The following is a 12,598-nucleotide window of genomic DNA, read 5'->3' on the forward strand; positions in this document are numbered from 1 at the left end:
TCTCTCAATACATCTTCAAGGGTACACTTGGTGCTCTCTGGTAAAGGTAAACAGCCAAAAAGCTCAAACAGTAGGGCTTTCATCTGTGTAGCTTGTTGTTGTTCTTCCTCTGCACTGTTATTGCTCTCCAGTGAGTCTGTTATGACTTCATCCTCCTCCTCCTCAGTGACCTGTTGTAGTGGTTGGAATCTGCTTGTGCTAGCAAATGCACTAGCTGTGTCAGCAGGCAGTGAAGATGTAGTCGCCCCAATGGGCGAGCTACTCACGCGAGTGGTGGATCAAACTCCAGCTCCAGGCTCCGGTCCCGATTTCCTTCGAATGCCTGGGAGACCCTGCAGCAGGTTTGTTCCTCTTTGCTGACATTCTTTTATTGAATATTTTAGTTATAAATTTTAAACCACAATATTAATTACATTTAATTAAATTCAAAAATTATTCCCCCAAAAACCCCTAAAAAGAAAAATAAGAAAAAAAGAGATACAAGAAAGAAGGACCAGCAAATGCCAAGGGAATAAAGCATTTATAATATCAATTCTAATATTGGAGGTAATCAAGAAGTGAGGTCTTCAGAGAGTTTATCAAATCTACCAACCCACAAAGTGATATTTATTTCGTAAATTTCTCCAATGGCATAAAAGTACAAAGTTCTGCATTCCATCTTTCCATACCTATAACTATATCTAACTTCAATGATATTGCTATGCATTTCCTAGAAACTGCTAAAGTGACCTGATGGAATGGAGCGCCATAGGAAGAACTTCCTGCCAGCGTGTGCTGGAAGGCCTCTTGACTTCAGGGCCAGTTTGACAGCCTTCCAGACTGTGGAGTTCTCCTTTTCAACCTGCCTGCTCCCCTGGGGGTTGCAGCTAGTAGCCCTACTGGATGTGATGCCCCTTGCTAGCAGGTACTGAGGTAGCTCTTCATTCATAAAAGATGAGCCTCAGTTGCTATGTATATAGCAGGGATACCCAAACAGGGTGAAAATGGAATCTAGGGCCTTTATGACTGACGACATGGACGTGTCTGGACATGGGATGGCGAAGTGGGAGTTCTCAATGACAGAGAGGAAGAAAGTGTTCCCATTCGTGGAGGGGAGAGGTCCCTTAAAATTGACACTGAGCCTGGATGAATTAATCAGGTGCGCCTTTGCTGGGCAGCAGAAATGTGACTTGCACTCCACGCAGACCTGGCTATTTCCTTGACATTTTCATGGCGTAGGGCAGATTGCGCGCCTTGACAAAATTAGCCATGCAAGTAACCCCTGGATGACAGAGCTCATTATGTAGTTGACCAGTGTGTGCAGAGGCACAGCATAAGGCGGGTCATTAAGGGCTCCTGGCCAATAGGCAACATCATAATTGTAGGTGGAGAGCTCGATCCTCCACCTAGCAATCTTGTCATTTTTGATTTTGCCTATCTTGACGTTATTAAACATAAACGCAACAGAGCACTGGTCAGTGAGGAGTGTAAATTTCCTACCAGCCAGGTAGTGCCTCCATTGCCTCATGGCTTCTACCATGGTTTGAGCCTCCTTTTCCCACAGAGGGGTTTCGGAGCTTGTGGCCTTGCAATGTCAGAAAAAAAAAATGCGACCGGCCTGCCCGTCTGGTTGAGGGTAGCGGCCAGGCCACGTCCGAAGTGTCGCTTTCCAGCTGGAAAGGTACATTCTTGTCCACCATGTGCATGGTGGGTTTCGCAATGTAGTTTCGAAGGCAGTTAAAAGCCATTAGGGCTTCAACTGAGAGGGGAAAAGAAGTGGAAATGCATAGCAATATCATGGAAGTTAGATATAGATTTAGGTATGGAAAGATGGAATGCAGAAAGAGGGGTCAAGCCTTATCAGTGTATTGAGAGATCCACTGGACGTAATACGAGAAAAACCCCAGACATCTCCTCAAAGCCTTCGTGGTCCTGGGAACAGGGAGCTCTTACAGGGGGCGCATCCTATTGGGGTTGGGGCCAAGGATAGCCAGACACTGAACACACTCTTGCCAGAGTTATAAGTGAGGTTCAGGGCTTTTACTGCAAAGAGAAAACTCAAGGTTAGCGTCATGGTCCTCCAGGGTATAGCCATTATTGAGCTAGGGGAAGGTAGCTTTCAACCGCACAGATGGGGCAGCTCTTGTTCACTGACCTCACTTCCTCTACTGAAAAATAGGAGGTTTTGGGTTTTAATGAAATGAAAGAGTCTAGCGACCCCCGGGTGGCCCAGCTCATTGTGCAAGTTCTGCAACTGGGACATGTGGTTAAGGGTGGTACAAGTGCCTCTGGACAGCACGTCCGGGGACTCATTGAGTCTCCCGGGGCAGTATAAAATGTTGTAGTTAAATGTAGACAATTCTGTCTATCTGCCTTTAGAAGATAAAAACCCCGTTAGTTATACTGAAAGGGACCCTCCGGAATTGAGAGAGACAACAGTTACCCTCAAATGACATATACAGACGGTCCTCAGAACAGATTGGCAGCTGGTGATAGGCAGCTTTCAGGTCAATGGTCGAATAGACCCGATAATGCGCAATATCATTCACCATGTCCACAATTCGAGGGAGGGAGGTACGCGTCCAGGAGTGTGAACCGATTAATAGTTTGGCTATAGTCAATTACTAGCCAGGACTTGTTTTCCCCATTTACCACTACCACCATTTGCGCTCTCCATGGGTTGGTGCTAGGTTTGATGATACCTTCATTGAGCAGATGTCATGTCTCAGACTGTATGAAATCTCGATCTGCTGTGCTGTACCTCCTGCTCTTGGTAGCAATAGGTTTGCAGTCTGGGGACAGATTCAGGAAGAGAAGTGTGGGGGGGGGGTTGTCAATATTCAGAGTGGAGAGGCTGCATGTGGGTTCTGAATTTAGAGGCCCTCCATTCCAAACCGTTATGGGGGAGGGGACCATAATACTCTAAGGACACGCTTTTAAGGTGTCACAGGAAGGCCAGACCCAATAGCACCGGAGCACATAATGCATTATGTACTTCCAGGCTTATTTTACAAAATTCCCCCCTCAAACGACAAATGTTCTTGAATACGGGTAGAGTGCGAATGAGACGCAAGGAATACATGGTAATTGGAAGGATCTACCTTTAGGTTGTATTCTTGTACAGTCTATGAATCTTTCAGTTGAGCCTGTGTTAATTAGGCATTTAGTGGAGTGTCCGTTTACCTTAACGGTCACTTTGGAGTTGCTAAGCTGGTGAGGTCTGTCCTGATCTAGAACCATCGAGGCTAGGACTCCGGAGACTCTGTACTCCTGATTCGAATGGCCCCTACTGTCCTGGGTTGCCCGTGAGTAAGATGGCATCGACCTTATGGCGCAGCAAGATAGCCGCCCTCTTTCCTCTTCTGATGATGAAGGCACCTTTTCATACCATTTTCTTGCAGCCATCCTCCTTTGGTGTGTAGCGCAGCAAGTGGGTTCAGCCGAATTCAGGACAGATGGCATGGCGCTGGAATTGGATCTGGGAGCGGTGCAGGCAGTGGACTTCCCCTCGCCCAATGTCCTTTCTTGCCATAACTGGAGGAAACTGAGTCTTTATCCGGGCAACGAGATCGGGGGTTCCGGCTCTTGCCGCAGAAAAAGCACTCCCTAGCACGGAAAGCAGCAGCAGTTAAGGCTGGGGTAACAGGAGCAGCCAATCCTTGGAGGAAGTCACCTGGATGAGCGAGCCCACTAGCTTTGAGGTCGTCATTCTCAAGCTTGGCCTGTTCTAATGACTTGGCCAGTTCAACGTGTCTAGCCAGGTCCTTTTTACTGGACTGGAGCAGTGCTGCCTTGTGTACCTCGAGTGGACCCCTCCGACTAGAGTGTCACAGATCAGTTTCTCCTCACAAACACAGCCCATAGCCATTTTGTACCTGTACTTCTTGGCTAGCATCCACAGTTGGTGGCTCACTAGGTCCTCATTTTGTGACTTCAGATACTGAGCCTTCAAAGCCTCAACGGCAGCGTGATATGTAGTGCAGTCTCTGATGACTGTGTACCCTTTTGTTCCTACCCACAAAATGAGCGTGGACCTCCTGAGTTAATCGGTGTGGAAGATGTCTCTAGTCGCATTCAGGTAGGCCTGGAAGCAATCTAGCCAGCATATGAACTCCTCAGCCATGTCGGGGGACAGAGGGTCTATCAACAGCATACCTGGCTTGAGCAGGTATTCCATCTTCTAGGGAATGCTAATAAAATTATAGCATGAATAAAAGGAGAACATATGCTTTTATTAGCTTATAACTGGTAGGGTCTTACAATGGTCTTCAGAAGGGTTCAGGGTTTAGGCGGGAAACCAGGGTTATATATGGGTAGATGGGGCGGAGCCAACTATCAGTACAACACACCACCAGGGAATCTCAGTTCACTGCACTAGGTAACATCAAATTCGGACCTATTTTACGAGGCAAAAAGGCTTTAACTTGATAATAGCAAAATAAAGTATTGTTAGGCACATTAAATTTATTCTTAATTCATTCAAATGTTATAAATTTCCCATTCTCAAAACAATCCTCGATCTTCTTAATATCCACCTGCATCCAAGTCTTCAAAAATTGATTATCTATTGAAAATGGAATGTCTATTTTGACAGAGGGGCATTTTTTGAGATATTAAACCTTCCACACCTATTTCATTATTACTATTATTTCATAATTCAATCAGGTGTTTCAAAATAGGTGTTTCCCTATTTCCTACCAACAATTTAAAATTCAATTTATAGATAAAATCCTGTAAATTTATTTCTCCTATCTTACTAAATTCTATATTAACCCAAGCAGAAATTTTATCTAAACTAAACAATACATTAATATATCTCAGTTGAAAAGGTTGATAATAATTCTTAAAATAGGGAAGTTGTACATTCCCCAGTTCAAACTCCCACATCAATTTTTCCAAAGAAACCCTTGCCATTTTTCATTTCCATAAAAACTTCCTAATGCTTGTATTTAAATCCTTAAAATATTTTTGAGGAATTGTGATAGGGATTGACTGAAAAAGATATTGAATTCTAGGAAAAATATTCATTTTAACACAATTTACCCTGCCTACTAAAGTAGGGTAATCCACCTTTTCAAATCTTTAACAATTTTATTAAGTAAAGGCAAATTATTTAACATGTATATTTCTTAAATCATTATCAAATACCTAAATATTGAATACCAGCATCTGGCCACCTAAATTTAGTAACCATTTTAAATTTAGTATAATCACCCATAACTAAAGATATGATTTCACTTTTCTCCAAATTAATTTAATACCTAGAAATTTCTCCATATTTTTCTAACCTTACATGTAATTGGGACAAAGAATTTATAGGATCAGTCAAATTACCAAAACATCATCAGCAAATAATTTAATCTTCTTTTCCTCTTGATTAACTTTTATACCTTTAATCTTAAAATCTTATCTAATAAGCTCCACTAAGGGTGTAGCGGATCACAGGAGGCTTAATTGAACCATCTCAGGAGGTTCCAAGTAACGTCACAATGCAATGAGGTCATTTGGAACGCCAGGGTTTTAAAAAGCTGTGTGTGACTGTTTGAGTAAACAACTTTTATTGAACTTCCACTCAACTACGTCTGATCATTTTCTTGTTCTTCATTTTGCTTTGCGACAAAATTGCTACATTGGTGACCCCGCTGGACCCAAATGGATTTTGGGTCCAACATGGACAATGCAGTGGTTTCACTCACCCAACCTGAAGTTTGGTTCAGGCAGGCTGAGGCGCAGTTCCACATTTGCAAGATAGAAGTGGATGCCACTAAGTACTATTATGTGGTAAGCTCCCTCGACCAGGACATAGCCGGTTGAGTAGTGGATTTTCTTCAGGACCCAACAGTTCTCGGCAGGTACGTAGCTCTAAAAGCCCTCCTTCTCCAGATTTATGGTGTCTCTTGACGTGAGCAAGTGTATGGCTCCTCCATATTGAAGGCCTGGGGAATTGCGTTCGTTCGAAGTTAACTAACAACATGTTGGCACTGGCAGTCAGCCATAGGCCTTGCTTGCTCTTTGAGCCATTGTTTTTAGAGCATATGCCAGAAGACATCCGCCTCATGTTGGCTAACAAGGACTTTGATATCCCTCGTACAGTGGCTGCCCATGCAGACATTCTGTGGCGCATGAAACAGCAAGGCACAAGGCCCACAGAAATTAGTGCTGCATCACACCAAAAGGCCCAGGCTCCACGAGTACCTGCGACGAGGGCGCACATTTCTCTGGACAAGCATGACTCTGTGACAATGACTACGACAGCTGGCCATCATAACAGCCTATTCTACGATTGGGAGAAACTCTTCCAGGGCAAATTTCTAGTCGACAGGGTGCAGAGGTTCATGTTCTTCAAGCTTGGGTCTGGCGCTCACTTCAGTGAATAACAGTTTGATTTGTATGTACGGCACACGAACTATACCCCTGAAATTTGGCGACAATAAGTTCACATGGAAGTTCATTCTTGCTGCTGCGTCCTAGTCCGTCACTGGGTGCCAACTGCCTCACTGATGGTGGACTTAAAAGGGTGCCAGTTGGTGAACCCCACAAAGTTCCAGATTTTCTGCCTTGGGAAAGCCAATCTACCTGCTCCGCATCTAGACGCCATGGAGTACTCGAACAGCGAATTTGCCAAACTTTTTGTTGAGTTTCTGGACATTGTCTCTCCCAGATCTCCACTGCCACACCCAAACATGGCGTCGCACACCACATCCTTACCCAAGGACCTCCTCTACATGCCCAAAACCTGCTGCCTGACAAGTTGCGGCTTACAAAACAAGAGTTCCCCACTACATATGTTTGCCAAAGCCTCGGGAGGCTGGAGACATTGTGGAGATTACAGGTGTCTCAACGATGCTATGACTGCGAACCGCTACCCTGTGCCCCATATAGAGGACTTTACAGCTAATCTTCACGGGGCCAGGATATTTTCTAAAATTGACTTGGTGTGTGGGTACCACCAAATTCCTGTAAACCCAGAGGATGTGCTCAAGACCACCATAATAACACCATTTGGTCTCTTCGAATTTTTGAGAATGCCTTTGGGGCTCAAAAATGCTGTATAAACATTCCAGCGACTGATGGATGCAGTGGGGCATGGCATAGGCTTCCTTTTCGTATACTTGGATGACATACTCGTCGCCAACCACTCCAACAAAGAGCACCTGCAGCATCTGTATTTACTCTGCTGCCACAGACAGGAGTTCGGGCTAACTGTGAACCCTGTCAACCCTATCAAGTTCTTGGGTCAGAAGATCAGCAGCTGGAGTATCGTTCCTTTGCTCAGCAAGGTGGAAGCCATCCTCAAATTCATGAGGCCCAATACCATCAAAGGACTCTAGGAATTCGTAGTGATGATCAATTTCTATTATTGCTTTCTACCTTCTGCAGCACATATTATGAAACCCCTCTTTGACCTCATGTCCGGCAGGGTCAAAGAACTCGAGCGGACAAGGAGACGATGGTAGCATTCCAGCAGACCAAAGGTGCTCTAGTGAATGCAACATTGCTGGTCCATCTACAAATAGATGAGACTTGATGTGAGACTCGTCTGACACAGCAGTAGGTGGGTCCTGGAACAGTACACCAATGGGCAATGAAAGTCAAGCTTTTTTTTAGTAGGCAACTCTGCCCTCTGGAAACGAAATACAGCACATTTGATAGGGAACCGTTGGCACTGTACCTAGCGGTCAGACACTTCCACTTTTTTTTGAAGACAGGAAGTTCATGGTTTTTACTGATCACAGACCACTATCGTTCGCCTTCATGAAAGCATCATATCCCTGGTCATCCTGCTTGCAATGCCACCTATCTTATGTATCTGAGTTTTCAACACATCTCCGGTAAGAGTAATATGGTGGCTGATACCCTGTCCCACTCCTCCATTCAAGCAGTACGTGCCCTCTCTCCAGGTGTAGACCACACGGCGCTCACCAAAGCTCAGCATCAGGATGACAAACTCCTGGCTTATAGAACTGCTGTCATCAACCTGCAATTCGAGGATGTAGCCTTTGGTCCGTAAGGTACTACTCTCCTATGCGATGCTTCCACAGGTCAGCCTCGCCCTATCGTCCCTGCTGTGTGGAGACGTTGCATTTTCAATGCCATACACAGACTGTCCCATCCCTTCATTCAAGCCACGGTCTGCCTGATAGTCAACAAGTTTGTATGGCATGGACTCAAAAAGCAGGTCACGTATTGTGCAAAGATGTGCATGGACTGCCAACCTTCAAAAGTGTGAAGGCACGTGAAGGCATCGCTTCAGCCTTTCCAGTCACTGCCATAAAAGGAGATATTAAAAGATCCTTAAGTTTCTTATAACCCTCAGGCAGAAAACCATCCTCTCCTAGAGACTTATCATTTTGAACTGACTTCTCCTGTCGTAAAAGGAGCATCTAAATCTCTTTGATCTTGACATTTCAAACTAGATAAATTTATCCGAGCTAAAAAAATTCTTAAAATTTAACTTCATCTCTAGTACACTCAGATTTATATAAAAATATTTAAATAAATCATTTATTTCTTGGGGTTTATAAGTAATCATCTTTGAGATTTTCCTAATAGCATTAATTATTCTACAAATTTGTTCTCTTTTTAGCTGCCAAGCTAAAACTTTATGGGCCCTTTCACCTAATTCATAATATCTTTGTTTAGTTCTCTCAGTTTTTCTGTTCTACAAGTCTGAATCATAGTAGAATAAACCTATTTATTTATTTATTTATTTATTTATTTTTCTCATCTGAAATCTTTCTTTGTAAATCCTCTATTTTTATTTCCAATTGATCAACCTCTTTTATATAATTTTTGCCATAAAACTTATTATCTGTCCTCTCAAATGTGCCTTTAATGTACCCAAACAATAAATTTATTAACAACTGAATTAGAATTTATTTCTAAAAATTTCTGGATTTGCTTTCTTATGAATTCACAAAAATCCCTCCTCTTCAACAACGTAGAATGAAGTCTCCATCTATAAACCAATTGTTCCTTTTCCCTGCTATCATTAAAAGCAGGGAATGATCAGATAAAATTCTAGCCTTATAATCCACTTTCATAACTCTTCCTTGCAATTGTGCCAACACCAAAAACAAGTCTATCCTAGAATAAGAATCATATCTATGTGAATACAAATTGTCCCTTTCTTTAGGATTTAATCTTCGCCAGATATCTATCAAATTTAACTCTTTCATTACATTCAGGGTTACCTACTTTAGCTTGAATAACTGATCTTGTCGAGTTGTCCAAAACCAGATCAAGACAGGAATTAAATCCCCTATCAATATTTTTTCATGCACTTCAGCTAAACACAAAAGTATCCTGAATAAGTTCTTCATTATCTAGGTTTGGTGCATAAATACTCATCAATATCCACATTTCAGAATAAATTTGACAGTGAACCAAGACAAGTCTTCCCACAGGATCAATAACCACTCTGAATTTTCATAGGTAACATTTTCTTAAACAAAATCACCACACCTCTTGCTTTAGAATTAAAAGTCGAGGCTACCACTTGTCCTACCCAGTCTCTCTTCAATTTCTGATGTTCCTTCTCTGTTAAATGGGTTTCCTGTAGAAAAGCAATATCAATTTTAATTTTCTTCAAATAAGCTAATACCTCCTTTCTTTTAATTGGATTATTAAGCCAATTTATATTAAAAATTACAAAGTTTAATACCTTATTATTAACCATTAACCTACTTCCCATAAATTAAAAACTCCCCTTTACCTCTCCTCTTGGGTCTCCCACTTCCTAAAACTATTAACCACACTTGATACCTCCATACAAAGAAAGTAAAGAAAAAAACAAAACAGAACCCTCCCCCCAAAAAAATGTACCGTCAGAAAAATGACAAGTACTACCTCCCTCTATTGTGCAGGAAGTGGCTCTTGCCACTTGATGGCACATAATAGCTAGGGAAAGAGAAGGAAAAAACCCTCCATTTTACCCCCCCACCACGAGAGAACAGTCATTATATAAATTTCAAAAATAAGCAGCCGCTTCAAGATGTCTATTGACTTGTTCTTCATCAAGGTCATCCATTTCCTGTTGCATCAACTCTTTCTCTCCAGCTTGTATCTTCTCAATTTATTGAATATCTGCAGTTTGCATATCACCTTGTTGAGCCTTTTTTACTTGGAAGAGAATTAGCAAATTCCAAAGCTTCCATATCATTTACAAAAAATCTCACTTGGTTATATTCCAGAAACACTAAGTGTAGCAGGATGACGAAAGAAAACTTCTATCTTTTCTTCCACAATATTGATTTAGCTGGGTTAAACTCCTTTTCACAATTGCTACACTCAGATCTGTGTAAAAAAAAAAATTCTTATCGGTCACTATCAATGGACTTCAAAATTGATGAGCCTTCTGAACAGCTGCTCTTAAAATTGTCTATCCTGATAACAGAGACACCTAACCAGAAGAGCGTGGTGCCTGTCCAGGTAACTGCTTCTTTCTATTGGCCCTATGTGCTCTGTCCAGTTCAATTCCGTTCGGAAAATTTTCAGGTCCTAAAATCTCTGGAATCCATTTTTGAAAAAATTGTACAGGAAAAACCTTCAAAATCTTCCATCAACCCAACAATCTTCACATCACTTTTTCGACTATGATTTAATATGTCAATTTTTTGTAGAAGCTCTTCCTTCTCAGCACTCCATGCCGTAACTGAATCTTCCAACTTATTAACCACTTTACATTGGTCCACTTCATCATGGTATACCTCCAAATTTTCTTCAACTTTCTGAACTTGTGTTTTTACTTTATCAATCACTTTAACGTATCTTTTCATTTCTTCCTCAATAATCTATATCTCTCCTTTAACATATTCAAATTGAGTATTAACATCAAGCCTTATAGACACATATTGCAAATCCACTCGTAGCTTGTAATTAATTCATCAATTTTCTGCCCATACCCTGTCCCTTGACTTCAGGAGCCTTTAACTGTAATAATTTGGCTTGTTGATATTCATCTTCATCTTCCTCCTCTACTTCTTTCTCATGATCTCCTTCTTTATCTATATCACTTAATGTTGGAGGCAGATCTTGTACAATAAAGCTACTGTCTTCCATTGCATTACCATTTGGTCAGTTCTGCGCATGTGCGAACTTTCACACATGCCTGCTCGTTCTTGTAGCCTTTGTAGTTTGATGATCTTCTTCTGGACTCCAGCGCCATCTTCTTCAGCTCCCCAGAGAAGTGGCACCAGCATCATCTGGACTCGTGCCGCCATTACTCTCGTTTGTGGAGGAAGAGGAACTTCAGCCCGAGGCTCCGATGTCAAGGTAGACCCGAGTTTTCAATTTTTAAAAAAAAAACTTATTTCAACACTATTCTATTCATCTGAACCTTCCCTTTCCTTGCAGCCATACTTAAAACTATGCAGGCAAGTTCCAGAAGCTTATTTTGATTATTTAAATTTTTTTTAAAACTTAAAAAAAATCAGATATCAATTAATTCTGCCAGAGGAGGCATATTCCCACGTCCTTCACTCATACCATCATGCCACGCAACCCCCCCCCCCCCTTTGGTGATATTCTTGGTGTTTAGATAGATTTTTTTCCTTCAAGGTTGTATTTTAATACTTCACTTATTAACTATTTTTAATTACTTTCCTGGGAGGGGAGGGTTCTTGCTTTCTAACCCTGCCACATCACAATGACCTCCCCTAATACTTTGATATAAGAAGGTCAATATGCCCAAAGCTCCCTTCACAACCCTATCCACCTGTGATGCCACTTTCAAGGAATTATGTATCTGTATTCCCTGATCCCTCTGTTCTACTGCACTCCTCACTGCCTTACTGTTTACCATGCATGTCCTACCTTGGTTTATCCTTCCAAAATGCAACACCTCACACTTGTCTGTATTAAATTCCATCTGCCATTTTCCAGCCCCGTTTTTTCATCTGGTCCAGATCCCTCTGTAAGCTCTGAAAGCCTTTCTCGCTGTCCACTACACCCCAATCTTAGTGTCATCTGCCAACCTGCTGATCCAATTAACATTATCATTAAGGTTATTGCTATAGATCACAAACAACAACGGACACAACACTGATCCCTGAAGCACACCACTGGTTGCAGGCCTCCAGTCAGTGAGGCAATCATCCACCACCACTCTCCAGCTTCTCCTGTAAAGCCAATGTTTAATCCAATTTCCTTCATCATCCTTAACCAGTCTCCCATGCAAGACCTTGTCAAAAGCCTCACTAAAGGCCATGTAGACAACATCTAAAGCCTTTCCTCCATCAACTTTGCTGGTAACCTCCCATAAAGCTATAAATATGGCACAAAGGCGTGTTGACTATCCCAAATCAGTTGCTATCTATCCAAACACTTGTTTTTTCCCGATCTTTTGGAACACCTTCCGATAACTCACCCAGTACTGGCATCAAGTTCACTGGCCGACAATATCCTGGATTATTCTAAGAGCCTTTCCTAAATAACAGAACAACCTTAGCTATCCTCCAATTCTCCTACACCTCATCTGGAGCTAAAGATGTTTTAAATAACTCTTTTATGGCTCCTGCAATTATTCCCTCAAGGTCCAAGGGAATATCTCGACAGGCCCAGAGAATTATCCACTCTTATTGGCCTCAAGACATCAAGCACCTCCTCCTCTGTAATCTGC

The 12,598-nt window shown here is 42.1% G+C and overlaps 1 protein-coding gene across 3 annotated transcripts in view; it reads right to left on the reverse strand.

The window, feature by feature from the left end:
- The window catches only part of mmp24 (matrix metallopeptidase 24), a 79,345-nt gene that overhangs the window by 17,001 nt on the left and 49,746 nt on the right, over positions 1–12,598 (reverse strand). For 2 of the 3 annotated variants that reach the window (XM_069884580.1, XM_069884582.1), the window contains exon 5: positions 9,488–9,535. The exons of the other annotated variant lie outside the window; for it this stretch is intronic. In XM_069884580.1, the coding sequence (XP_069740681.1) occupies positions 9,488–9,535 (48 nt within the window). The remainder of the gene's footprint in view (positions 1–9,487; positions 9,536–12,598) is intronic. 3 annotated transcript variants of the gene reach the window in all.

Source organism: Narcine bancroftii, chromosome 6 (genome assembly GCF_036971445.1).
Source record: "Narcine bancroftii isolate sNarBan1 chromosome 6, sNarBan1.hap1, whole genome shotgun sequence".
Classification (NCBI taxonomy): domain Eukaryota; kingdom Metazoa; phylum Chordata; class Chondrichthyes; order Torpediniformes; family Narcinidae; genus Narcine; species Narcine bancroftii.